This window comes from Zalophus californianus, chromosome 11, assembly GCF_009762305.2.
Source record: "Zalophus californianus isolate mZalCal1 chromosome 11, mZalCal1.pri.v2, whole genome shotgun sequence".
In the NCBI taxonomy this organism is placed as follows: Eukaryota; Metazoa; Chordata; class Mammalia; order Carnivora; family Otariidae; genus Zalophus; species Zalophus californianus.
Genome location: NC_045605.1, coordinates 54,913,985 through 54,941,883, shown reverse-complemented (window position 1 = coordinate 54,941,883; position 27,899 = coordinate 54,913,985). Strand labels below are relative to the sequence as shown.

General features: G+C 39.3%; 1 protein-coding gene across 5 annotated transcripts in view; it reads right to left on the bottom strand.

Moving 5' to 3' along the window:
- Positions 1 to 9,985: 9,985 nt before the first annotated feature.
- The window catches only part of PAK1 (p21 (RAC1) activated kinase 1), a 150,066-nt gene continuing 132,152 nt past the window's right edge, over positions 9,986 to 27,899 (bottom strand). For 4 of the 5 annotated variants that reach the window (XM_027580607.2, XM_027580609.2, XM_027580606.2 and 1 more), the window contains exons 11-15: positions 25,286 to 25,403; positions 19,575 to 19,674; positions 17,325 to 17,521; positions 14,131 to 14,268; positions 9,986 to 11,322 (exon numbers count right to left, since the gene is read on the bottom strand). In XM_027580607.2, coding sequence (XP_027436408.1) covers positions 11,236 to 11,322; positions 14,131 to 14,268; positions 17,325 to 17,521; positions 19,575 to 19,674; positions 25,286 to 25,403 — 640 coding nt within the window. In that variant the 3' untranslated portion in view covers positions 9,986 to 11,235. The other variant, XM_027580610.2, reaches the window with a different exon arrangement.

Below are 27,899 nucleotides of genomic sequence, written 5' to 3'. Positions count from 1 at the left end.
AAGGAGAACACAGGCAGCAACCTCTTCGACCTCAGCCACAGCAACTTCTTCCTAGAAACATCGCCAAAGGCAAGGGAAGCAAGGGCAAAAATGAACTATTGGGATTTCATCAAGATAAAAAGCTTTTGCACAGCAAAAGAAACAGTCCACAAAACCAAAAGACAACCAACAGAATGGGAGAAAATATTTGCAAATGACATATCCTATAAAGGGCTAGTATCCAAAATCTATAAAGAACTTCTCAAACTCAACACCCAAAGAACAAATAATCCAATCAAGAAATGGGCAGAAGACCTGAACAGACATTTTTCCAAAGAAGACATCCAAATGGCCAACAGACACATGAGAAAGTGCTCCACATCGCTCGGCATCAGGGAAATCCAAATCAAAACCTCCATGAGATACCACCTCACACCCGTCAGAATGGCTAAAATTAACAAGTCAGGAAACGACAGATGTTGGCGGGGATGTGGAGAAAGGGGAACCCTCCTACACTGTTGGTGGGAATGCAAGCTGGTGCAACCACTCTGGAAAACAGTATGGAGGTTCCTCAAACAGTTGAAAATAGAGCTACCATACGATCCAGCAATTGCACTACTGGGTATTTACCCCAAAGATACAAATGTAGGGATCCGAAGGGGTACGTGCACCCCAATGTTTACAGCAGCAATGTCCACAATAGCCAAACTGTGGAAAGAGCCAAGATGTCCATCGACAGATGAATGGATAAAGAAGAAGTGGTATATATACACAATGGAATATTATGCAGCCATCAAAAGGAATGAGCTCTTGCCATTTGCAATGACGTGGATGGAACTGGAGGGTGTTATGCTGAGTGAAATAAGTCAATCAGAGAAAGACATGTATCATATGACCTCACTGATATGAGGAATTCTTAATCTCAGGAAACAAACTGAGGGTTGCTGGAGTGGTGGGGGGTGGGAGGGATGGGGTGGCTGGGTGATAGACATTGGGAAGGGTATGTGCTATGGTGAGCACTGTGAATTGTGCAAGACTGATGAATCACGGATCTGTACTTCTGAAACAAATAATGCAATATATGTTAAGAAAAAAAAAGAAGAAGATAGCAGGAGGGGAAGAATGAAGGGGAGTAAGTCAGGGGGGGAGATGAACCATTAGAGACGATGGACTCTGAAAAACAAACTGAGGGTTCTAGAGGGGAGGGGGGTGGGGGGATGGGTTAGCCTGGTGATGGGTATTAAAGAGGGCACATTCTGCGTGGAGCACTGGGTGTTATGCACAAACAATGAATCATGGAACACTACATCAAAAACTAATGATGTAATGTATGGTGATTAACATAACAATAAAAATTATTTTAAAAAATCAGTTTGTCTGGGGGGCCTGGGTGGCTCAGTCAATTAAGTGTCTGCCTTCGGCTCACATCATGATCCCACGGTCCTGGGATCGAGTCCCACGTTGGGCTCCCTGCTCAGCAGGAACTTGCTTCTCCCTCTCCCTCTGCCTCCCACTCCCTCTGCTTATGCACTCTCTGTCTGTCAAATAAATGAATAAAATATTTTAAAAAATCTAGTTTGTCTGGAAAAAGTATGGCTACTCTGTTTTTCTTTTGATGTCTACTAGCATGATAAATTGTCCTCCATCCCCTCACTTTCAATCTGGAGGTGTCTTTAGGTCTAAAATGAGTCTCTTGTAAGCAGCATATAGTTATGTCTTGTTTTGTTTTGTTTTTAATCCATTCTGTCTTTTGATTGGAGCACTTAGTCCATTTACATTCAGAGTAATTATTGATAGATAAGAATTTAGTGCCATTGTATTACCTGTAAAGTTGCTGTCCAGAGATTTTCTCTGTTCCTTTCTAGTCTTTGTTGATTTTGGTGTTTCTTACTCACTCAAAGGGTCCCCTTTAATATTTTTGGCAGGGCTGGTTTAGTGGTCATGAACTCCTTTAATTTTTGTCTGGGAAACTCTTTATCTTTCCTTCCATTCTGAATGACAGCCTTGCTGGATAAAGTATTCTTGGCTGCATATTTTTCCCCTTCAGCACATTGAATAACTCATGTCATTGCCTTCTGGCCTGCCAGGTCTCTGTGGAGAGATCTACTGCTCACCTGATTTGTCTTCCCTCATAGGTTAGGGAAGGTAGGTACCTTATTGTACTCACTTTACAGATCTAGAAACTGAGGCTCAGACAGGCTAAGTAGCTTTTCCAAGGTCATATGTACCAGTGACAGAGCCAAAAATTAAATACAGCCCATTTGACTCCAATTACACTGTTTTGTTTCCCCTAGACCTCTGCTGTCCAATAAGATAGCTACTAAACATGTATGGCTATTTGGATTTAAATTAATAAAAATGAAAATGTAAAGTCAGTTCCTCAGTCACTAACCACATTTCAAATGCTTCACAGCTACATGTAGCTAGTGGCCCCCATACTGGACAATGCAAGTATAGAATCCATTATTTTAGAAAGTTTATTGGATAATGCTGGTCTAGAGTCACATGTAACTGGCATGCCTTCTGCCTTTCTGATAATGGAAATTATACACATTACCTTGTTACTTTAACTTCCAGAAATTTCAATTCCAAATTTTAAGCTTAAGTATAGCAACACTTTAGCCCTGGTAACCAACGTGTTTGTGCTCACCTTTTCCTGGGTCCTGATTTTCTATCTGTATTATTAATTATTGTTTCATTGAAAATGTTATTGTTGCAGGTACTCTTAAATCATTTGTTGAAAAGGCAGGATATAAATATAAATAAACAAAAATAAGGACATATGCTCTGATTTTTCATGACCTCTATGTGTATAAAGGTGCAGAATAGGATTCATGAACCAGCTATATGCTGTCTTTAAGAAACTCACTTCCCATAAAACAATGTAGGCAGGATGAAGGTAAATGGATGGAAAAAGTTATATCATTCAAACATTAATCAAAGGAATGTGGAAGAGGCTGCATTGATATCAGATAAATTAAATTTCAGAGCAAAGATAATTATTAGAAACACAAAAAGACATTATACAATGATAAAAGGGTCAGTCCACCAAAAAGAGATAGCAGTCCTAAATATGTATGCAGGGGACAACAGAATTGCAACATATGTGAATGAAAAACTAATAGAAGTGAAAGGAGAAATAAACCCACAATAAAAGTTCAAGTCTTCAACACCTATCCTTCCACAATTCATAGGAAAATTAGACTGAAAATCAGCAGGTATTTAGAAGATTTCAACAACATCGAGCAACAGGATCTAATTGATATTTATAGATCATTCTGCCCAACAACATCATTATACATTATACATTCACTTCAAATGCTTATTTCCATAACATATACCAAAATAAACCATATTCTGGGCATTAAAACAAACCTCAGCAAATTTTAAATGATTTAAATCATACAGAGTATGTTCTGTGATACACTAGAATCAAACCAGAAATCGTAACTGAAAGATAACATGAAAATCTACAAATATTTGGAAACTGAACAACCCCCTTCTAAATAATCTATGGGTCAAAGAGCAAGTCTCCAGGTAAATTTTAAAAATACACTGAAAGCGTAAATACATGCAAAATTTGTGGGTCACATCTAAGGCTGTGCTGAAAGGGAAATTTACAGCACTAAATACATAAATTAGAAAAGAGGAAGTCTCAAATCAATAATCTAAGTTCCTACCTCAGGAACCTAGAAAAAGAAGGGCAAAATGAACCCAAACCCAGAAGAGAAAAGGAAATTATTATAAAGAGGAAGTGGGGGCAGGAGGGAAGTAGGTATGATTGTCAAAGAGCAACATGAGGAATCCTTGTGGGGATGGAAATGTTCTGCATCTTTATTAATGTCAATATTCTGGTTGTGATAGTGTACTATAGTTTTGCGAGGGGGTACCACTGGAGGAAACTGGGTAGAGTATGTGGGCTATCTCTCTGTTATTTCTCACTTTGCACGTATACCTACAATGATCTCAAAATAGAAAGTTAAAAATTTTTTTAATTTTTTAAAATTTAAATTCAATTCATTAACATATAATGTATTATTGGTTTCAGAGGTAGAGGTCAGTGATTCATCAGTCTTTGATAATACCCAGGACTGACATCAGGTGTCCTCCTTAATGCCCATCACCCAGTTACCCCATCCCCTGAATGCCCCTCCCCTCCAGCAACCCTGTTTGTTTTCTATGGTTAAGAGTCTCTCATGGTTTGTCTCCCTTTCTGTTTTCCTCGTTTCATTTTTTCCTCTCTTCCCCTATGATCTTGTTTTGTTTCTTAAATTCTACATATGAGTGGGATCATATGATAATTGTCTTTCTCTGATGACTTATTTCGCTTAGCATAATACCCTCTAGTTCCATTCATGTCGTTGCAAATGGCAAGATTTCATTTTTTTTGATGGCTGAGTATTCCATTGTGTGTGTGTGTGCGCGTGTGTGTGTATATTTATATACACACATACATACATAGCACATCTTCTTTATCCATTCATCTGTCAATGGACATCTGGGCTCTTTCCATAGTTTGGCCATTGTGGACATTGCTGCTATAAACATTGGGGTGCAGGTACCCCTTTGGATCACTATATTTGTATCTTTGCGGTAAATACCCAGTAGTGCAATTGCTGGGTGGTGGGGTAGCTCTATTTTCAACTTTTTGAGGAACCTCCGTACTGTTTTCCAGAGTGGTTGCACCAGCTTGCGTTCCCACCAACAGTGTAAGAAGGTTCCCAGAAAGTTTAATTTTAAAAAGACAACCAATGAAAAGATTTTATAACACAAAAATGAGAAAGAAAAATTATCCAGCACACACAAAGAATTTCAACAGAAAATATTTAAAAGATGACAAAAAAGAAAAAAATGAGGGAAAGATTTGAAAAAAAAAAACTTCACAAAAGACTAAAAACACAATGAAATACACTATTCACACAGACTGGTTACAATGAAGTAGCTGACAATATTAAATGTTAGCAAGGATTGGCTGGGCAATGTGAGCAAGGTTGAGCAATGTGTATGAACTCCCACATTAGTGGGGGATGTCAATTTGTACAACTCCTTTGGAAAACTTGTAGGTATTAAAAAGTTGAAGATGTATACGCCCTGTGATCCAACAATTCCACACTTAGGATATCTAGTAGATAAATTTGTGCTTATGCAGCATCGCTTGCCATTGTCCCAAACAGCAAATAACCCAAATGCTTAGCAACAGAAGAATGAATAAATAATGTCAGCATACTCATACAGTTGAATAACATGAGGCAAAGCCAAATGACCACACAGAACACATACCAGGCCTTTAGAATAGCATTTATTGGCGGAAACCAGTGAGTATAGGAGCAGCAGCAGGTTTGGAAGTCCCTTGTTGCTCATTCCATTTGAAGTCAGCACACAGGAATGAGACCCTGATCCTTGCATGAATGTGACTGTGTAGTATCTCCTACTCATCACCCTTCCTCATGACTACCAATGAGGAAGATTGTTTCTTCACAGAGGTAGAGGTCTGAAAAGCCATAGAATAGCTGGCCTGATGAGGGTTATAATCCAATAGCTGCATGACATGGCAGAACCATGGCTTCTAGCTCTGTTCCACCACTTCATTCATACATACATATCAAACATACAGAAGAGAATGCACAGGCTGTATTCTGTCAAGACCAGGGACAAAAGACCATGTCTTGGTATGGCAGACAAGTGATCTGATCAGCATTCTTCTAGAATGATTTCTCTAAACATTTGGCTGTAGCTAGTTTCCATGGAGCTCAAAGGCCAACTCCTTTCCTGGGAGGCCAGCCAGTAGAGAATATTGGGCAAGTTAACCCTTATTTCTCAACCACAATAGTTCTTCACCTCCACTCTCTATGTGGCCTCTATACATCATACCCCATTACATCAGTTAATATATGCCATTACAATCTATAGGCAACTCTGGAGAATGGTTAATACAACAACTAGGCAGTAGTTCTCAAACTTGAGCTGTTTCAGAATCACCTGGAGGACTTATCTGCAGATTTCAGATCCATGAAGGACCCTGAGAACTTGCATTTCTGAAGAGTGCTCCTGTCATGCTAATGCTGCTTGTGTAGGAACCACACTTTGAAAATCACTGGAATAGGGCAAGCCATGAATAGCTGTTCCCTAAACCAGGGGCTAAAGGAGCTCAGACTCAGACAAGAAAAAGGGGTACCAGATTGGGATACACTAAATAACCCTACTGCCTTTTCCCATATGCAGAATACTGATTATTCTACTTGCCACTAATCATGATCCATAAACGGCAGGAATTGTTGATTAGGGCACAGAAAGCCCTTTGGCTATAGGATTATGAAGATCAGTTTTGTAGTCTAAATCCAGTCTGGTTAAAATAACAACAACAATAATAGATGAAAATAAAACTACCCTGGCTAAGGAGTCCAGGCTAATCTGCTGGACAGCTAGAGTGATCTCATTAGCTATTTAGCCTAGGATAACTGCTAGATTTCCTATTGCTGTCTTCAGTTTCAATTATCCCCACTCAGGAATAAGACTACAGTGTCCTCTCTCCTCACTACCTGCTGGCAGGTTTTCTCCTCTACATCTAGGCCAGGTGGTGGCTATGGGGTGGGGGTGCTGAGAATCCCAGAAAACATCAAATAGCTGGATTATCACCTCAGGGTTATAGGTCATGGTTACTGGAGGCAAACAGGTGAAGGCCGTTTGACCACACAGGAAAACAGCCTAGGCAGAACATATTATCCAGTCCAGGGTTTTTTTTTTGTGTGTGTGTGTGTGTGTGTGTGTGTGTGTGTGTGTGTGTGTGTGTGCGCACGCTCACCCACACACTGTATTGGAGTTAAGGCCAATATTCATAGTCACGGGGCTTGAATAAAGCCTAACCAAGGCCTATAGGATTACTCCCAAGCCTTTTCCAATGACTAAGAATTCTGTGTCATCCCAGGAAGTAGAGGAAGAGCTAGACATGGAACCTAAGCGTCCATTATGGATAGTTCGTTTTATAGGCAGGTAGTGGGTAGTGTGATTCAGTGGAGGAGGATAGGAAACTCATAGCAGGTAAATGTTAGGTAAATGTGGGAAAACACTGGAGTGCTTCCAGCTGTCCCTTGCTGCATCTGGTAACTGATGACTGATCCAGCACTGTGACAAGATTAGCCAAGGACCCATAGTCAGTAAGACGTGCCTAGAAGAAAGGGATAGCCTGGGTGATGGTTCTCTTGAAGGGACCCAAGTAGAAGAAGATAGGATGTACTTCCTCCAAATGTCTCCCTCGGTGTTGGGTATACCCTTATTTCTGGTGAGAGGCTTCTTCTGAAAAGATCTATAACATCTGACCCAGCACAATTACTTTACCCCATCACCACCAATCTCCTTCCTCCATGGGCTCCACAGTAGTTGCAGTGCACTTACTTATACCCAAGGGTGAGGACACCTTGAACAGTGCCTATGTAGCACTTATACAATAACATCAAATGCAGGATAAAGCTATTAGTGTGACTTCAGTTGAATTGGTCACCACTAGCCAGCCTCATGGCTCCTAGCAGTGCCTTCAGGTTGGTATCCGCCTAGTCTTGATACAGTGTATTGTTCAGACTTCCAACTGCCAAAGAGAATCAGGGTAGGAGAAAAGGTACAGAGGTATGGAAAGGAATACCTGGGTTCAAGTCCCTGCACTACAATTATACTACTCCAGTTATTTCCCCATCCCCTAATTCCTGTGTCCTTAACAGATGGCTGAGAGCAGATAGCCGCTTCCAGAATATGCTGGGCAGAACTCTAAGATGATCCCTGCTATGATCTGAATGTATTCCCCCCTCCTTCAAATTCATATGTTGAAATCCTAATGCTCAAAGTGATGGTATAAAGATGGGGGGCTTTGGAAGTCCTTAGGTCATGAGAGTGGAGCCTTCATGAATTGGATTAGTGCTTTTAGAAAAGCCCATAGAACCCCCAATCCCTTCTGCCATATGAGGACACAGCAAGAAGTTAGCAGTCTGCAACCCGGAAGAGGGCCTTCACCAGGACCTGACCAGGCTGACACCATGATTTTGGACATCACAGCTTCTAGAACTATGGGAAATAAATTTCTGTTGCTTATAAGCCATCCAGTCTATTGTATTTTGTTATAGCAGCCCAAATGGACTGAGCCCTCCAAGATGCCCAGGCTTTGGTGTACATAACTTCTCCGTTTTTCCAATCAAACAGTAATTTAAGTACTGGGGTGAAGGGGTTTTGCCGATGTAATTAAGTTCCCAAATTAGTTGACCTTAAGACAGGTTGATTATCTAACTAAGCCTGACCTAATCACAGGAGCCCTTCAAAAGCATTGTTTTCTCTGGCTGTCGCCAAAGTGAAAGAGAGATGTGCTCTGGCTAATCTGGAATAAAGCAAACATTCATTTTGTGAACTGCCTGTGAGGGCCGGCGGTGGGGTGGGGGGGCAGTGGAGCAAAAAACCTTTGGCAGCCTCTAGTTGCTGAGAGTGGTCCTTGGCTGAAAGCTGGAAAGAAAATGAGGACTTCAGTCCTACAACCACAAGGAAATGAATTCTGCCAACAACTAGTGAGCCTGAAAGAGGACTTCAAGGCCCTGATGAACTATAGCCCTGGCCAATATCTTAATTTCAGCCTCATGAGACTCTGAGCAGAATATCCAGCCATGCCGTGCTCAGACACTTGACCTACAGAAACTGAGATAATTTATGTTGTGTTAAGCCACATTTGTGGTAATTTGTTATGTAGCAATAGAAAACTAGCACATGGGATAGATGTGTACAGTACTCATAGAATTAAGTAAGCAGCAATTGTCTATGAGTAGAGAGTTTCAGAGTTCTCTTGCCTCCACACCCTGCAGACAATAAAAGGCATGGGAATATGCTGTGTTAAGCTGGCTGGGCAGGAAAAATGTTCCGATATCTGAGTGGATGTCTAGATATCCCAGTAGTAAACAGTCATCCCTATAATGCTTAAACAGAGTGTTGGAAAGTTCACAGAAGAGGCAATGCTTCTGTTTTAATGCCCAACTATCAGAAAATTCTAAGATTCTAAGATTCCAGAGGGATAGGCAGCTAAGAATTCCTCAGTTGAACTGTCATCAGACTAACCAGTTTACCACTGCAATCTAAAGTGAGGAGGTGTAACATTCCTGTCTTCTGATGGGCTATACCATCATCTAACATTACTTCTGTTACATGTAAGCAATGCAACTGTCCTTGTCCTTTCAGTAACTACATGCAAGATCTCCTGTACCTCTGTATTTTTTTCCGTAAGACAAGATTGGGGGTCACCAACCTTTTCACTTTTGCCCCCTGGATCTAAAGGTCATAACCACATAGCACTGTAAAAGCTGTCAACTCACTTAGTCCCTGCTGGAGTTATCTCCTTCACCTGGAGGTGGGGATGGACTGTGTATCACTTTCTTTCTGGGTGTGTGTGGGGGGGGGCAGGGGGCGGGGGTCGCTTTTCCAGAAGAGATTAGCATATGAATTGGTGGACAGAGTAAAGTAGAAGACCCTGCTTGGGTGGGCATCATCAAATTAATTGAAGGCCTGAATAGAACAAAAAGGTGGAGTGCATTGCTGGGACATCAATCTTCTGCCCTGGGTGCTCCTGGTTCTTACACATCAGACTTTGACTGGAATCTACACCACTGGCCCTCTGGCTCTCAGGCCTTTGAACTACACCCCTGGCCTTCCTGGGCTCCAACCTGCAGATGTAGATCATGGGACTTCTCAGTTTCCATACTCGCCTGAGCCAATACTTTATAATATATAACCATTTTTGGCCCTTTTCTCTTAGTTTATAATTAAAAGTGTTAAGAAAAAGAATACACACTTTAGTACATAGTGGTAAAGGGGCATCTTACTGCAACTTAATCTCATATCATTCAAGAAGAAAAAAATTATATATCCACTTTTATATACATGTGTATACATATATATTTAAATTTCCTTAAGTTTGAAATTATTTCAAAATGAAAAATTATAAAAGAAAGAGGAAAAGAAGAGAGGCATACTCCAAGTAGAATATTTTCATCTCCTTTTATTGAAGGAAATAAAACTTGTGCTGCAAGAGGCAGTGGTACCTCAGAGCATGACAAGGTAGCCAATGGGACTGACATGACAAGCCACGATGCTGGCCAGGGGTCCTACCGTAGAGGGAGGACCAAAACCACAAAGATAGCAGGAGGTAGCAAACATCCCCAACACCCAGTGCAAGCATTTCCATTTGCAGAGAGCTTGGCCATGCATTGTGAAAACAGGGTCCCCTCACAGCTGGCAGAGTATCTTATCAGGTCGCCAAATCCATTCAAAGCTAACACGTAGTTTCAGAGTTGGGAGATCCTTCCCTCTGACCCAAAGACTCAGGCCATCAGAAGATCTTTCAGCTCCTTATCCCAGATGGAAAAAGAGGCTGAGTTCTTGAAACAACACATACGTACAGCTGGACACATGCTGATACCCAACTTTGTTCTAAAAGCAGCTAAATTTTTTTCCCTGACTTCTCACTGCTCTCACCCAGCATGTGCCCTAGGAAACCTCTCAAAGTTCTAAACAAAGACAGAATTGGGGCAGCAGCCTAGGGGATGGAGGGAGTCAAAAGCTGCTACATAGCCAAGACCATTTCACAAGAAATAGCATGGGGAACACTACTGGGTGAAGATCCTCCCAAATAGCTGCTAGAAGCACACACAAAGAGAAAACATGGTAGCTTTTTCTCCCATATCAAGATCAGCTGCGCCAAAGCCATGGTCCAGGAAGATGAGCCATTTCATGTCCCAGGCAAATTATCAACCCTCACAGCACTCCTCATGCTGTTCCAATTTTCAAGTACAATAGGAGTTTGGGCAGTTCAGCCTCGGAAAAGCAAGCTCTAAAGAAATCTCAACTGATTACAAATTGATAATGTTATAAAGCCAAAAATTTATCGAGTCAAGAACTGACTGGCAGGTGTAAGACTAGGGTGGAGGGAGAAGATTTTGCTGTGTAGAAATAGGAGCCAAGGGTTTATTCATATAAGCCCTTGATCATAAACTACCCTCACAACCACAAATTGGGAGGAAATTCCTTATTTAGAAATGGCCATCATCTGATTAGTCAGTTGCAGTTCTCTTCAATGCTGGACACATGGTTTTCAAGGATCAAAGTCATGAAAGCGCTAGACCAGGAAATGGGAGGAGCAAGGCAAGGAAGAGAGGGCATCAGGGGTTGGAATTTCTAAAATAAGCATTTATTTCACAGAAGTCGTGGCACAATGAGGCTGGGGTAAGCATGGTTTTAGTGATTGTTCTTGGTTGCCTCCTTTGCTGCAGCAATCAGTGGAGTGAGGCTGGAGAGGGGCTTGGCAATCTTCAGGAACTGATGCTAGACAGGAAAAAAAGCAAAGACACATGACTATTTACCATTCTTCCTCAGTAATCATCATAAGATGTTAAGGGCATCCATATTTGCACAGGGTGCTGCCTGGAAAGCTTCAGATCATCCCCAAGTTGAAGAACATCTTTAAAAGATAACAAACATTTTGGAAAACTGTTTGGCACTATCTACTTACAACTTAAACACGCATCTATGCTATATCCCAGCATTTCCACTTGTAGGTATATTTCCAAGAGAAGTAAGTTTGTGTGTCCACCAAAAGACACAAACAAGAACGTTCATTGCAGTTTTACTTAACAATGGTCATAACTAAAAGAACCCAAATGTCTAAGAGAATGAAATAATGAATAATGTTATATTTTATAATACTATACAGAAAATTACACAGCAATTTAAAAGAATGAATGATTGATACACTGACAACAGGATGAATCCCACAGACATTATGTTGAGTGAAAGAAGCCAGACACAGGAGATTTCATATCATATGATTCCACTTTATATTAGGTAAAACTAAAATATGGTGATAATCAGAATAATAATTATCTCTGAGGGAAAGTATTGACTGATCATGACCCAATGGTATATTGCAATACTGCAGTTCAGGAGCACTGACGTAGGAATTTATTGTTCTATATTTGAATCCAATAAAGCCTTCAATAGCTTGGTCCTTTCCCAAATCACTTTCACTGGGCTATACTTTGGGCCACACCCACAACTATTAAAGAAGACCATTTTGGAGAAAACACTGTATGAAAACTGCATCACATTTTCAGCAAGACTGTTATGGAGAACAATTCTTTATGTAACTCAGAGCCTCTTAACTAAAAATCATTTTTCTTACATTTAGTAGTAAAAAGGCTTTGTGTCTTGAGGATGCGATGTTTTTCCACCTGATAAGAAATATAGGAACTATCACATTTCCTTTTCTGTCCTGGACACCAGGAAACTGAGAACAAAATTTGATGTTTAAACAAAACTAACTCAGATGATTAGCATATTTGATCCTTCTCCCATCCTTATGAGTCCTTTTTACTAATCATATTGTATACTGTATAGGCACATACACATTTAGGCATATATATACCTCTTCATTGCTGGAAGTTGCTTCATCTTCTTTTTGGACAGAGATAGGATATAAAAAGGCACTGAAGACAAGAAGTTACTATGAAAAAAATGAAAGACCTTGGCTAAATCATGAAGATACAAATTCCAACATAATACCCTATGTATTTTTATCCATATATGTGTTCTCACTGGAGAAAGAGATGTGAAGCTTTTGTGATTTAAGATTCCAAAAGTCATAGTTTTGAATATTTACAATGTACAGTAAAAGTTAAAGAGCCATTGTTATAAAATCACAGGTTTCTCCAACTCCCCTGAGTTGAGAAAGCAGCATGATCCAGTACCCATCTGGGAAGCTTCAGTTTCCTTCTCTGTATAATGAACAAAGTATAATAGATAAGCCCTAAAGCCCTTCCAGTTTTAGCGCTCTTCGAGACAAAAGAGCAGTGGCCAAGAGCATACACACTTGAGAGCCAAGTAGACATAGGTTAAAACCCTGGGTCCACCACATATTAGCTATATAACCATGGAAAAGTTACTAAACACTTGAAACCTCACTTGCTCACCTATAAAGATGGGAATAATAGAACCTATAAATCACAGGATTGTTATAAAGAATAGATGAAAACAACATATAAAGCACTTAGTGCCTATAGTGTGGTAAAGATTCAATATAATGCATTTATTGTTTCTTATGGTATCAGAAGAAAACTCTAGAGGGCACTAATCTTTCAATAATTATAATTTGGTACCTAATTAACAATATCTGCACCAATCACAGGCTTAGAGTAGAATTTGAACATTTTTCCATGTGGAGGGTTTCCAGAGCAAACCTCATATGGAAGGCAAAAGGATCCTATATGGTACTGCCTGTTATAAGGGGTTTTCAGTTTCAAGGGATCCGAGACATTAATGGGTTACATTTGGGAGAGCCGAAATCTCATATCTAACAGACCAGTGCTCTGTAAATCCATAACCCTGGTTACAAAGAGATGCTAAATATGTTCTAGGGGGTAGCATTTCAAGGAAGGTAAATACTTTAAGCAATTTCATTCAATTCAATAAATATTTTCCGAATACCTTTTCCAAGTCAGGTCCTAGGTATAAGAGGAGACCAAGAAATTAAAAAGATAGAAGTTACAATTTAGTGGGAAAGAGAGGGTTGTTCATAACTAACTTTAACGCAGTAGGTCTGCCCTGCCTTGCTCAGTTGCTCTTGGTCCTCATAATAAAGAAGTAACTGTGCATGCCTGCAGATTAATCACCACCATAAAGTTTAATGTGATACTTATGTGGTAGCCTGCTAAAAGCAGTTTTTGCAACCATATGAAATAATTATGTAATTTCAGGATTAAGCAGGTGGAAGTATAAAAGTTTGGCAAACCTTCAACTCCAGGCTTCCCCACAATTGGCAGAATCTCACTCTAATTCAGGCAAAACAAAAGAAGTGCTGATGAAAGTTACAGGCAAAGTTCAGCAGAAGCTCATAAAGTAGATTTTTAAGCTGAGCCTATGAATGTGTACAGAGTTTTAACAGACTGAGGAATAGCCTCAGGGAATAACATGAACAAAGGCCCAGAGATGAAGGAGGTTAGGGAACTAGGAATATAAACTGAGTGTGGGAAGTTGTAGGTGAGAAGCCTAGTAGTGCTTCACAGACAAAAATGAAGCAAAAAAGGCTTGGTTTAGTGATCCCTTGAATTCAGAGCATCCCTGCATAGGGACAATTACCTGCAGCAGCTCTTTAGCTGAACCTCTCTTCTCCACATCCATCTCAAGACAGCGGTTCAGAAAGTCCCGGAAGAAAGCTGACAGCTTCTCTGGGTTCTGAAGCTCTGGGGTCCCATTGGTGGCAATGAGGTACAAGGCCTGGCAATACAAATGGAGAATCACCTTAGGCTCTAGCTGGAGTTCTCTCTTAGTGCCCAGACCTGCCCTCTAGAAATATGGTTAGCTGCTTCATGCCACTAGGACACAAAGAGGCAGCTTTGGTATACTGGAAAGAATATGACCTAAGGATCAGATTTAACATTTAAAGGCCATGTGACCACGTGCAAGCCAGTGACCTCCCAAATTCCTCATCTGGAAAATAGGGATGACAACGGTGCCTATCTCACATGTCTGTAAAAACCAAGATAGTATATTGGAAAGCACTTTATAAATTTATGAAATGTGTTCCAGACCCATGGGTTGATTATTATTCTTGATTATGTATCTAAAAGGTTTATTATTCACTTAGCCTGATGATGAGTTAAACATCTATCTGCCCATTTGCTGGAGGAAATTACTCCTGATGCCCTCACCTTAATCACCTAAGAACTGATTTCTTCTAGCAAGAGAGGAATATAAAAAGCAAGTGTTCTGTAAAGCAACAATCTGTTTCCTTGTTGCCTCCCCTGGTCCCCTAACATGAGCCATCTTATGGGATAGGTTAAAAAAAAAAAAAAAGTCCTGAGGTGCCTGGGTGGCTCAGTCATTAAGCGTCTGCCTTCAGCTTGGGTCATGATCCTGGGGTCCTGGGATCGAGCCCCACATTGGGCTCCCTGCTCAGTGGGGAGCCTGCTTCCCCTCTCCCACTCCCGCTGCTTGTGTTCCCTCTCTCTCTGTGTCTCTCTCTGTCAAATAAATAAAATCTTTTTAAAAAAAAAAAAGTCCTTTTCAAGCACTCAGAACTTTAATTCACAAAGTATTAAACTATTTACACAAATACTATCTCATTTGATGACCACAATAAATCTGGATAATAGACGAGGCAAGAATTATCATCCCCATTTCACAGATAAAGTCCAGAAACATAAAGACATATGCCTGGGATCAAGCTATTCATGTGAGTTTATGTCCTCTGACTCTAATCCCAATCTTATTTCCACCCACACTATACTAATCATCATCTTCAAGGCCACTGTAAGATGGGGGAAGATGAGTGGTATGTGGAATCAGAGGGCAAAGCTGGGACCTTCAGGCAGTTTTGGCTGGTTCACTGAAGCACTTTCCAGTAATCAGCTATCCAAGAGGTAACCAGTTAAGATGAGATGACCACCTTTCAACAACAACACACACGTATTTCCTGCACTGGATGGGAGGTTGAGAAATGAGAAAATAAAAGCAATCAGACTAATTCTCTTATTTACCCATGACCAAAATTACCAACCTACTTGCATCTGTATTCATATACTCTGCTTTCCCTCTTTTATTACAATAGATAAATTGTCCATCTTCTAATCTAATACTCTTTAAATACTTGATCCAACCCCTCTCATCCACTTAAGGACAGCACTCCAACAGATGTCACTTCTCTCTTGTACATGACCACATTCCTCCTTTCCACATCATTCCTATCAGCACACAAACATGCTAAAATAATATCATCTTAAAAATAAAAACAACCAAAGTCCTCCCTCAACTCCACTTCCAGTTCCTGCTCCATTTTTCTGTTCCCTTAAGAGCAAAACTTCTTAAAGAACAACAACTGCTTTCACATGTCATCTCAACTTCTCCCATTCTGGTAGATTTCCTCTAATCAGGCTTTCATTTCATTACCATAAACTCCACATTGGCAAATCTAATGTTTATTTCTCAGTCTTATCTCATACGATCTATCAGTGACATCTGACACAGTGGCCCATCCTCCTTCTCCAAACACTTTGTTGTCTTGGCCTCCAGGAAACACTTCTCTCAGTTCTCCTCCTACTTGGAAGGCCACTCCTTGGTCTAATTTGCTAGTTCCTCCAAACTGTAAGCATGAGAGTACCCCAAGGCTCAGTACTCAAACCTTACTCCCTAGGTGAGTGATCGCATCAACCATCTAGTTCCAATGCTTTAAATGAATCAACTATATACTACCTCCTGATAAATTTATATTTATAGCCCTGACCTCTTACCCTTGAACTCCAGACTCATATGCCCAACTCTATTCAATATCTCCACTTGGATATCTAATAAACATTTCAAATCACCACATTCAAAACCAACTCTATTATCCCATTTTACTTGCCCTTCAACCTTCTCAGTAAATGGCAAATGAACTTTTTCAGCAATTAGGGCCCAAAATCTTATAGGTATTGTTGATCCATCTTTCTCTGATATCCATTTCATCTTGTCAGCTCTATGTTCAAGGTATTTCTTATGTCTAACCACTCTTCATTACTACTGCCACCAATATAGTCCAAGCCACCACTCTTACCTGAACGATTATAACAGTATTTCAATCTGTTTTCTATAAAAGCAGTCAAAACGGTTAATATTTATAACATAAATTAAGTCACACTACTACTCAGCTCAAAATCCTCTGATGGCTTACAATCTCTTACAGAATAAAAGCCAAGTTCTCACAATGGTCCCAAGGTCTTACCTGATTTGGCTCCCTGCTAGTTCTCTGACCTTGTCTACTCATCTCCACCCTGCTCACTCACTTAGTGACACTGGTCTCTTTGGTTTTCTCAGGATACAACGAGTTGTGTTCTCAAATCAAGTCCTTTGTATACTTGATACCTGGGAAACTCTTGCATCAGATTAATCTCATGGCTTGTTCCTTTCTTCAGATTTCTGCTCAAATAACTTAGAAGAGAGGACTTCCTTCTCTACTCTAAATAAAAGAGCACACTTCTCCCTCCTTCCCCATTGCTCTCTTAAGCTCCTTACTCAGCTTTTTCTCACAGCACTTACCTTCTGTTACTATATATTAATTTTTTCATTACCATTAGAACAGTTTCTTTTACATTAGAGGAACTAAAAAAATTGTTGAATAAGCCAGTGACTGCTAATATCTCTTTTCTTTGAGCATTTATACTTTAAACCTAACAGTGCCAAGTTTTATCCAGAAAACACAAATCCAGGTTGGAAACTGTAGGGAACCGCCTGAATCCCATTTCCTGGGACTAAAGACAATAGCCTGAACATCTTAAAATGGGACTAGTAACACTCACTCTCAGAGGATTTTCATTGAGGTATGGGGGCTCCCCTTCAATCATTTCGATGGCCATGATGCCCAGGGACCAGATGTCAACCTTGGGTCCATAGGCCTTCCGTGTCACAACCTCTGGTGCCATCCAGTATGGAGTTCCCACCATGGTGCTCCGTTTGCTCTGCTCTGGGGTGATCTGGGCACAGAATCCAAAATCGGCTAGAAAAAGAAAAGAAAAGAAGGAATGGACTTATATTCAGGGTATTCCTTCCGTAAGTATTGACTATGGTGCCTATCCCCAGGTGTCAAGCTCTGCCTGGCTCCCAGCCACTGCAACCCCTTGTCTCTCCACAGCTAGAATCACATGACTGCTGCTTTCACGACTGGCTCTTAGCCTGTCCTCTATTTAACCTTTTGAAAAGAAGCAGGAGGAACAAAAGAAACATCATTTCTGGCCCCCTACCCCCCTCAAACCAGAAAAACTAGGCATTAAAGTCCAAGCTGCCCATTTTGGCTTTGATTACTTGCCCTGCTTCTGTTTCTTCTTAAAAACCATTCCCATGCCTCAGAATCTGGCAGTCTAGGTCCTTGCTTTATTTCCTGGACATGAGTCCCTGACTTAAACCCTAATCACCCACAAGTAGGCATGGCCCTGCTTTTATCAGTTTCTTATGCTGTATCCACAGACAAAGACTGCTAACAATCTTCCCACAGCTGCCCCTCTACCTGTAACACACCTGTTTGTCTGGACTACTGGTCCTTACACTTTTGAACAAGATGTTCTGCTTACAGTTCATTCACATTAAATTGCAATTATATGTTTATTTAAATTATGAGGCCTTTGATAGGAAGGACTATGTCTTCTTATTCATTTTTTTTAATCCCAGAGGGCCCAAGTATAATACACATTTGATAAAAGTTTGCTGAATGAATGAATCAAAGAAATTACACTAAACTCTATTTTCTAATTATGTATTTTATGACTCCACTACTAGACTGAGAGCTACTTGAAGACTGGCAAAAGTATCCTTGTGCCCATTATAGCACATAGGGGGCATTCAGTAAATTTTTTTGGCTAAACATATACATGAATGGAAAAAAAAGAAATGACACCGTGTATAGTGCTGAGCAATATAAAGAGCCTGCATATCCCAGGAAATACAGACATACCTCATTTTATTGCACTTTGCTTTGTTGCACATCACAGATACTATGATTTTTTACAAATTGAAGGTTTGTGGCAACTCTGTGATGAGCAAGTCTATCGGTGCCATTTTTCCAACAGCTTCCACTTCATGTCTCTGTGTTACATTTTGGTAATTCTCATAATATTTCTAACTTTTTAAAATTATTATTGTATTTGTAATGGTGATCTGTGACCAGTGATCTTTGATGTTACTAATATAATTGTTTTGGGACACCACGAACCGTACCCATATAGGATGGTGAATTTAAATTGATAAATGTGTATGTTCTGACTGCAGACATGGTAAAAATAACATGAGAACTAGAATTACAAGTGGAGCTTGAAGACATGACTGAACTGCTGTAATCTCATGATAAAACTTGAACAGACGAGGAGTGGCTTCTTATGGATGAGCAAAGAAAGTGGTTTCTTGAGAAGGAATCTACTCCTGGTGAAGATGCTATGAAGATAGTTGAAATGACACAAAGGATTTAAAATATTACATAAACTTAGTTGATAAAGCAGTAGCAGGGTTTGAGAGGATTGACCTCCATTTTGAAAGCAGTTCTCCTGTGGGTAAAATGATATCAAACAGCATTGCATACTACAGAGAAATCATTTGTGAAATGGAAGGCAGTTGATGCAGCAAGCCTCCTTACTGTTGTATTTTAAGAAATTGCCACAGCCACCAAAGCCTTCTGCAACCACTACCTGATGAGTCAGCAACCATCAACACTGAGGCAAGACCCCCACCAGCACAAAGATTATGACTCACTGAAAGCTCAGATAATGATTAGCATTTTTTAGCAATAAAGTATTTTTTAATTAAGGTATGTACATTTTCTTAGACATAATGCTATTACACACTTAATCGACTATAGTAACAGTGTAAACATAACTTTTATATGCACTGGGAAAAATTCATTTGATTTGCTTTATTTTACTGCAGTGGCCTGGAACCGAACCTGCAGTATCTCCAAGGTGCGCCTGTAAGTAAAGACCCTATGCTGAGTCTTGTAGCTACTATTATGTGATTAACCTCCCCCCAGTCCCATCAGGAAGAGAAGTATCATCACTCCTACTCACTTAGCTTGACAGAGCCATCCATTCCCAACAGGATGTTGTCGCTCTTGATGTCTCTGTGAATGACCTGGTTCGAATGCAGAAACTCCAAAGCCTGCAGGCACTATTGAAATGGATGGGCAAAGAGAGAGAGAAAGGACTTATAATATGAAGACTTACAGAAAATCAATTAATCTGACCTCCTCATTTTGTGACAAAGAAAGTGAGGTGCCAGTGAGTGAAAGAACTAGTTCCAAATCTGTGGCAGAGGCAGGTCTACTGCCTAGTCTCCTATCTCCTGGCTAAGCACTCTTCTAACTTGGTGCTGCTTTATGCCTTTCATATAATAAACCTTATTATAATACACCTTACAGTAGTTTTCTTACAGGAGTTCCTCCTATGTATTTTGGAGTTTTTTACCAAACATTAGATCCTTAACAAAGAATCTGAGGCCCAAGCAAAACTACTGAGGAGAAATGGAAATCATTTTATAAAGATAAAACTGGAGGAAAGTGACAAAAAAAGAGTCATATCTAGGACATATGGAAGTGATATTAGAAACAGTGAAGTTAGGAGAAATATTTTTGGTGAGGAGATAATTTGTACTGTTTTGGGTATGTTCAATTTTACATACCTACAAACATTTGCAGACAAATGTTCAGTAGAGAACTGAACATATGAGTCTTAAGTTCTATACAGAGATCTGGACTTGAGATAAGTATTTATGAGTCATTTTTGACTAGGTGATTTTCTTTAAGTTATAGGAATGGTTGGAAGAGGAGAAAGAAAAGAACCTTGGAAAACATCCATAATTAGCAGGCAGAATGAGTAACATAGAGACCGAATGGAACAATAAAGATACTTGGTTCTTCCACTACCTAACTAACAATATCATTCTAAACAAATCACTTACTCTCTTTAGGCTACTGTTCTCCCATCTGTAAAATGTGGGGATTAGAAAAGATAATCTCAGGTTTGCTACTAAATCTACTAGTTTAAGTCCATAACCCAAAGCTAAAATTTTAGAAGCTTCTAACCAACTGAAAAACACAAAAGATGCAAACCAACTGGAAAATACTATTTAAATGTTCTCAAATTAATACTCTACTTTTTAAGAACATTCCAATGGCTAAATTAAGAACAAACCAATATTCAGAAGCAGCTTTTCCCTGAAAAAGTAAGAGTTGCTTTCCTTAGGAAGCTGGAGAGACCCTGGCCTCTGGATGTCAAAAGTTATGATAAAAAAATGATTTTAAGAAATTAGAACCCTCATACATTGTTTGTGGGAATATAAAATGGTACAGCCACTTTGGAAAACAGTTTGGTCACTTCTCAACCAAGCACAGAGTTTCTATATGACCAGAAGTTCCACTCCTAGGCATATACCCAAGAGAAATGAAAACAGATATCCAACTAAAAATTTGTACAAGTACATAGCATTGTTCATAATAACCAAAAAGTAGAAATGACCCAAATGTCCATCAACTGATGAATAATAAATAAATGCAATATTATTTGTTAATAAAAAGAATGAAGTACTTTTAATTAATTAATTAATTAATAATGTATACTATAACATGGATGAACTTTCAAAATATTATACTAAGGAAAAGAAGCCAGTCACAAACAAGCATGTATCATATGATTCCATTTATCAGAAATGTCCAGAACAAGTAAATCTATAGAGACAGAAAATAGATTAGTGGTTGCACAGGGTTGAAAAGGCCATGAAGTGAGGTGGGTGGGGCAGTGCCTGCTAATGGGTAAGGAGTTTTTGGGGGGGGTGATGAAAATGTTCTAAAACTGATTATGGTGATGGTTGTATAACTCAATATACCAAAAAACCATTAAATTATATACTTTAAATGGGTGAATTATATGGTATATGAATTATATCTCAATAAAACTAATTTTTTAAAGGGGGATGATCTCTCTTAGAACTTGTATATATAGCATGAATTCTCATTTGTTAATAAATAAGTTGGGGAAAATTGATTTCCCTAAGTACACATATGCAAGTATCCTCAACCAGTGAAAGTCAGATCCTGGAGTGAGTGAAAAATATTTTAGATATTACTGTGGTTTGTGGCTTTCCAAAGGGCCACAGTACATAAAGAGATATGCAGTATATCTATGGTATTAATGCTTCATGGGGGGAATGTGATTAGGAAAAAATGTGTTAAAAGCCTCCTTAGCGGAGAGATAATAAAAAAAATTGAAAAGCACTGCATTAGCAGTACAGCAAAGTAGACATAGCTCCTAAGAGTCCTGGGCCTGTGTTAATTCCATTAACCTATGTGGATATGTTCTAGATCCCAGGGTTTTTTTGTTTTGTTTTGTTTAAGATTTTATTTATTTATTTGACAGAGAGAGACACAGCATGAGAGGGAACACAAGCAGGGGGAGTGGGAGAGGGAGAAGCAGGCTTCCCGCCAAGCAGGGAGCCTGATGTGGGGCTCCATCCCAGGATCCTGGGATCATGACCTGAGCCGAAGGCAGTGGCTTAATGACTGAGCCTCCCAGGCACCCTGATCCCAGGGTTTTTAACGCAAAGGTGATCATATTTTCTAGGATGAAACTGACTTCATATGATTTTATTTTTTCTAATATTGATTAAATACACAACTCCATTATTTCATCTGAATGCCTCCAGATCTTACATCATCAAACCCCAATCATACTATCAAACTTAACCCCATAATACTCTGAACCTAATCTACTCTTTCCCTAACTCCCAGACTTTTCTATTATTGGGCTATTGGAAAGTTCCAGTCTCTTACCAGCAAAACACCCAATATTCTCAACTTCCCTGAATAATCCCTTCATCTTCTTGTTCTAATAAAAATAGGGCTGGGGTGCCTGGGTGGCTCAGTTCGTTGAGCATCTGACTCTGGATCTCAGCTCTGGTCTTGATCTCAGGATCCCACTGGGTGTGGAGCCTACTTAAAAAAAAAATATGGCTATCCACAGCAGTCAGATAACACAAAGAAATAAAAGGAATCCAAATCAGCAAGGAAGAAATCAAACTTTCACTATTTGCAGATGACATGATACTCTACAAAGAAAACCCAAAGACCCCACCAAAAGTTGCTAGAACTGATACATGAATTCAATAAAGTTGCAGGATACAAAATCAACATACAGAAATCTGTTGCATTTCTATCTACTAAAAATGAAGCAGAAAGAGAAATTAAGGAATCCCATTTACAATTCCACCAAAATCCCTAAGATACCTAGGAATAAACTTAACCAAGAGATGAAAGACCTGTACTCTGAAAACTATAATACACTGATGAAACAAATTGAAGATGACACAAAGAAATGGAAATATATTCCATGCTCATGGATTGGAATCATAAATACTGTTAAAATGTCTGTACTACCCAAAGCAACCTACACATTCAATGCAATCCCTATCAAAATACTGATAGCATTTTTCACAGAGCTAGAACAAACAACCCTAAAATTTGTATGGAACCACAAAAGACTCCTAATAGCCAAAGTAACCTTGAAAAAGAAAAGCAAAGCTGAAGGCATCACAATTCGATTTCAAGTTATATAACAAACATGTAGTAATCAAAACAGTATGGTACTAGCAAAAAAAAGAGATACATAGATCATGGAACAGAATAGAAAATCCAGAAATGAGCCCACAACTATAAGGTCAATTAGTCTTCAATAAAGTAGGAAAGAATATCCAAAGGAAAAAAAGACAGTCTCTTCAAAAAATGGTGTTGGGAAAACTGGACAACATGCAGACAGATGAAAGTGGACCACTTTCTTACACCATACATAATAAATTCAAAATTGATTAAAGACCTAAATGTGAGACATGAAACCTAAAAATCCTAGAGGAGAACACAGGCAGTAACCTCTTTGGTATCAGCCATAGCAACTTCTTACTAGATACGTCTCCTGAGGCAAGGGAAACAAAAGCAAAAATAAACCCTGGGACTTCATCAAAATTAGAAGCTCTGCACAGTGAAGGAAACAATCAACAAAACTAAAAGAGAACCTGTGAAATGGGAGTAGACATTTGCAAATGACATATTTGATAGTATCCAAAATATATAAAGAACTTCTAAAACTCAACACCCAAAAAACAATCCAACTAAAACACAGGCAGAAGACACGAGTAGACATTTTTCCCAAGAAGACAAAAGGATGGCCAACAGACACATGAAAAGATGTTCAACATCACTGATCATAAAGGAATTACAAATCAAAACTACAATGAGATATCACCCCACCCCTATCAGAATGGCTAAAATCAACAACACAAGAAATAACAGGTACTGATGAGGATGTGGAGAAAGGGAAACACTCTTGCATTGCTGGTGAGAATGCAAACTGGTCTGGCTACTCTGGAAAACAGTATGGAGTTTCCTCAAAAAGTTAAAAATAGAACTACCCTACGATCTAGCAATTGCACTACTAGATATTTACCCAAAGAATACAAAAATACTAATTCAAAGGTGTATGCACCCTGATGTTTTTAGCAGCATTATCTACAATAGCCAAATTATGGAAAGAGCCCAAGTGTCTACCAACTAATGAATGGACAGAGAAGAGGTGGTATGTATAATGTATATACATATATACACACAATGGAATACTACTCAGCTATAAAAAACAATGAAACTTCGCCATTTGCAAGTGGACTGAGCTAGAGAATATTATGCTAAGCGAAAGAAATCAGTCAGAGAAAGACAAATGCCATATGATTTCAATCCTTTGTGGAATTTAAGAAACAAAACAAACAAGAAAAGGGGGAAAAAAAGAAAGAGACAAACTATGAAATAGACTCTTAACTATAGAGAATGAACTGATGGTTACCAGAGGGGAGGTGGGTGGGAGAATGGATTAAACAGGGGATGTGGATTAAGGAATGCACTTGCTGTGATGAGCACTGGGTGATATATGGAAATACTGAATCATTATATTGAACACCTGAAACTAATATTACACTGTATGTTAACTGACTGGAATTTAATTTAAAACTTTTTAAAAATGTGGCTATCCCCTGAGGACATTACTTCTCACAGAGGCTTTGTAAAGAGGTTTTTTTTTTCCCATTATACCAGCATATTACAAATCTTAGACATTCAATAGCAATGAGGAGAAAAGAGAATACCTACTTGTGTTTAATTTTCTATTTCTTTTGCCTGAAAATATTTTACCCTAGATTTTTGCATGACTTGCTTTTTTGTATATTCAGATCTTTATTCAGATGAGATCGGGCGCGTTCAGGGTGGTATGGCCGTAGACTCAGATTTTTATTCAAATCTATGGCAAAACCATCCCTGACTACTCTAAAAGAGTACCTCCTCTGTCACTACTTTCTTACTCTGTTTTATTTCCTTCAGAGCACATGAAGAAAATAGGAAAGTAAAATAAAATTATGATTAAAATATATATCCATATAAAAGAGAAAAATATTACAAAGTATTTATAGCAGTCACCTTTAAGATTGAAATTGACTGACTTTACATATACATGTAATATCTGATTTTTCTACAATGGGTATATCCTTTTATAATCAGAATAAAGTTATCTTTAAAGAACAGATCATACGATAGAAATTTCAAAACAGATAAGCAGAGCATAATGGGAGAGTTCAGCTAATTTCTCCCACCTCCAATGCCCAGGCTGAGATCCCATCAGGTGCAGAACTTTTGAGAGACATTAATATGAAGGCCACTTCCTCCTCAAGGCTAGTTGGCCATTGGCCTTACCTCACGGCAGACAGCTGCAATCTGGCCTTCATCCATGCAAGTTTCTGTCACGACATCCGTCAAAGAACCTCCAGCCAGGTATTCCATGACAACCCACAGCTCATCTCCCACGAGGTAACTGTAGGAGTACAGATAAAGGGTAAGAAGGAACAGAGTACATTGAGCCATAGCACTGGGTTTCAAAGGCTAAGCATATACAGGGTGAATCTGCATCTCCAACAGCTGTGGAAAAGTCTAGGGTTCTTTATTCTGGGGAGAAGCAGAATCTGGGGGACAGAAATACTAACTTGATTATCTCTTAAGGATTTTCCTGGAGAAAACAAAGCAGACTGTTTTGTGAAGCCCCAAATGGCAGAACTAAGATCACCAGGTTGAAGATATAATAAAATTATATTTCATCACAACACAAAGTAATGCTTCTCAAAATTAGGCACAATTCCCACACCTCTAGAAGCATCAAGGCAGAGAGCACACAAACATTTGACAAAGGTGGGATTTGGAATCCATGTTTCCAACATTAGGGAAAGGTACTAAACGTCCTTGAGAGTTCTACTAAATCTGAGCTCCATGAGAGCAAATACTGGGTCTTGTTCAAGACTCTATGTTAAAAAAAGAAGAAGAAGAAGAAGAAGACAGCAGGAGGGGAAGAATGAAGGGGGGGAAATTGGAGGGGGAGACGAACCATGAGAGACGATGGACTCTGAAAGAGGGTTCTAGAGGGGAGGGGGGTGGGGGGATGGGTTAGCCTGGTGATGGGTATTAAGGAGGGCACGTTCTGCATGGAGCACTGGGTGTTATATGCAAACAATGAATCATGGAACACTACATCAAAAACTAATGATGTAATGTACGATGATTAACATAATATAATAATAAAAAAATTAAAAAAAGAACAAATAAAAAATAAAACTAAAAAAAAAAGACTCTATCCCCAGAGTCCAACACAATAGATGCCAATATTCACTGAGTAAATCAATGAGCAAAATAAAAGATAATTGATTGTAAATATTAAATGAAATAATGGCTGTAAAAGCCATTTAAAAGCTATAAAGTATTATACACATAGTCATTATGCTGGCAAGATCTCCATTTTGAGCGTCTCTGATTCTAAGAATGAAATGAATTCAAGCTGCAGAGCCAAAGCCTCTTCTGGTAAGCCAAGGACTGACATTTAGTACAATCTCCCTGCAGAGATTAGGGAGACATGAGTTAGAACCAATTGTATCACTCAGGGACTGGATCACTCAGCCCTATTGTGTGATAAATAAAAAAATCACTTAGCCTGTCTGGTCAGTTTCTTTAGCGGCAGAGTAAGAAATGAAAAGAAGAATAGCCCAGAGCCCTACAGAGTCTTCTGCTAGCTTCAGACAAAGAACCTATAATGGACTGGCTTGAGCTGTATGGTATGGCATCTTATTGTCATCCTGATATTGGGACTACTGTTGGGCAGATAGAGAGACTGTTAAAAAAAAAATGGCCTCCAGCGAAGGGTAAGATTTGAATCCTATTCTCGATTCTGAACCTAGTACTCTTTCCATAGATTCTATATTCTTTGTAACTAAAAGTCTTGTAGTTTTTTTAATTTCCAGGAAGAATATATATGACAGATTAGGGTATTCTTCAACAATCTCTTTTGAGAGAGATTATAAGGACTTAGACCAAAAGATAATTTAGGACTGGGTAAAAAGCCCTCCACTGGCATGAGCCTATTTCTTCCCTGACAAAGAATGCACATTATGTCCTCTTACCCAGCACATCAAGCAGACATCTGTCAGCTTGGGCTGATTGGGGGAAGAAATATGAGGGTCCAAGAGACTATCCCTGGACACTGACAAAGCAGAGCCTCTTTACCTGGGCCCAACATGTCACTGTCAAAGCTAAGACAATGCACAACCAGATTCAGGTTGTCCCAAAAACTCGGTGGCTCTACACTGTGCCAAGGTACCTTCAAAAATCCTATCTCAAGGTAAAGCCTCAGAGCATCACATATTTGGAGAAGAACAAATATGGATGGGGTTCTCTTCTGGGACAACAAACAAAAACCAAAGATTCTAAATTGCAGTACCTTCACTTAATGCTCAGGGTAAGAGTACCCACTTCTGTCACCCCACAGGAGCTCCTAGGTATTTTTTTTTCCCATACCAGACTAGGAGTTATGTGAGGGCAGGGACTGAACCTTATTTTCTTCGGGTTTCACAGTACAAGCCTCTGGAAACAACCAGCAAAGACTCGACTGATAAACAAATTTATAAATCTAATCTTATTTGTCATGCATTATGTTTAGATACCTCCAGTGATAGACTCATTTTTTTTAATGAGACTCACTTTTTTTTTTAATGCCCATACCCTTATTGTGCAGCTTTCATTTTTCCTTATCCTGAGCCTAAAACTGGTACCCTTATAGCCTTCAGTTGTTTGTCCAAGCTATATTCTCTATATAATACGTTCTTCAAAGAGATGGGAAGGTGAATAATAACTTCCAGAGGATTTTTCAGAGCCAGTTGTGATCCCCGTCATAGACAATCATCCCCCAGGAAGGAAGAAGGCTTTATTCGCTATACTTATCAACATTGTGTGTTGGGAAAGTCAAAGTCCAACTCCTTTCCTCTTTAAA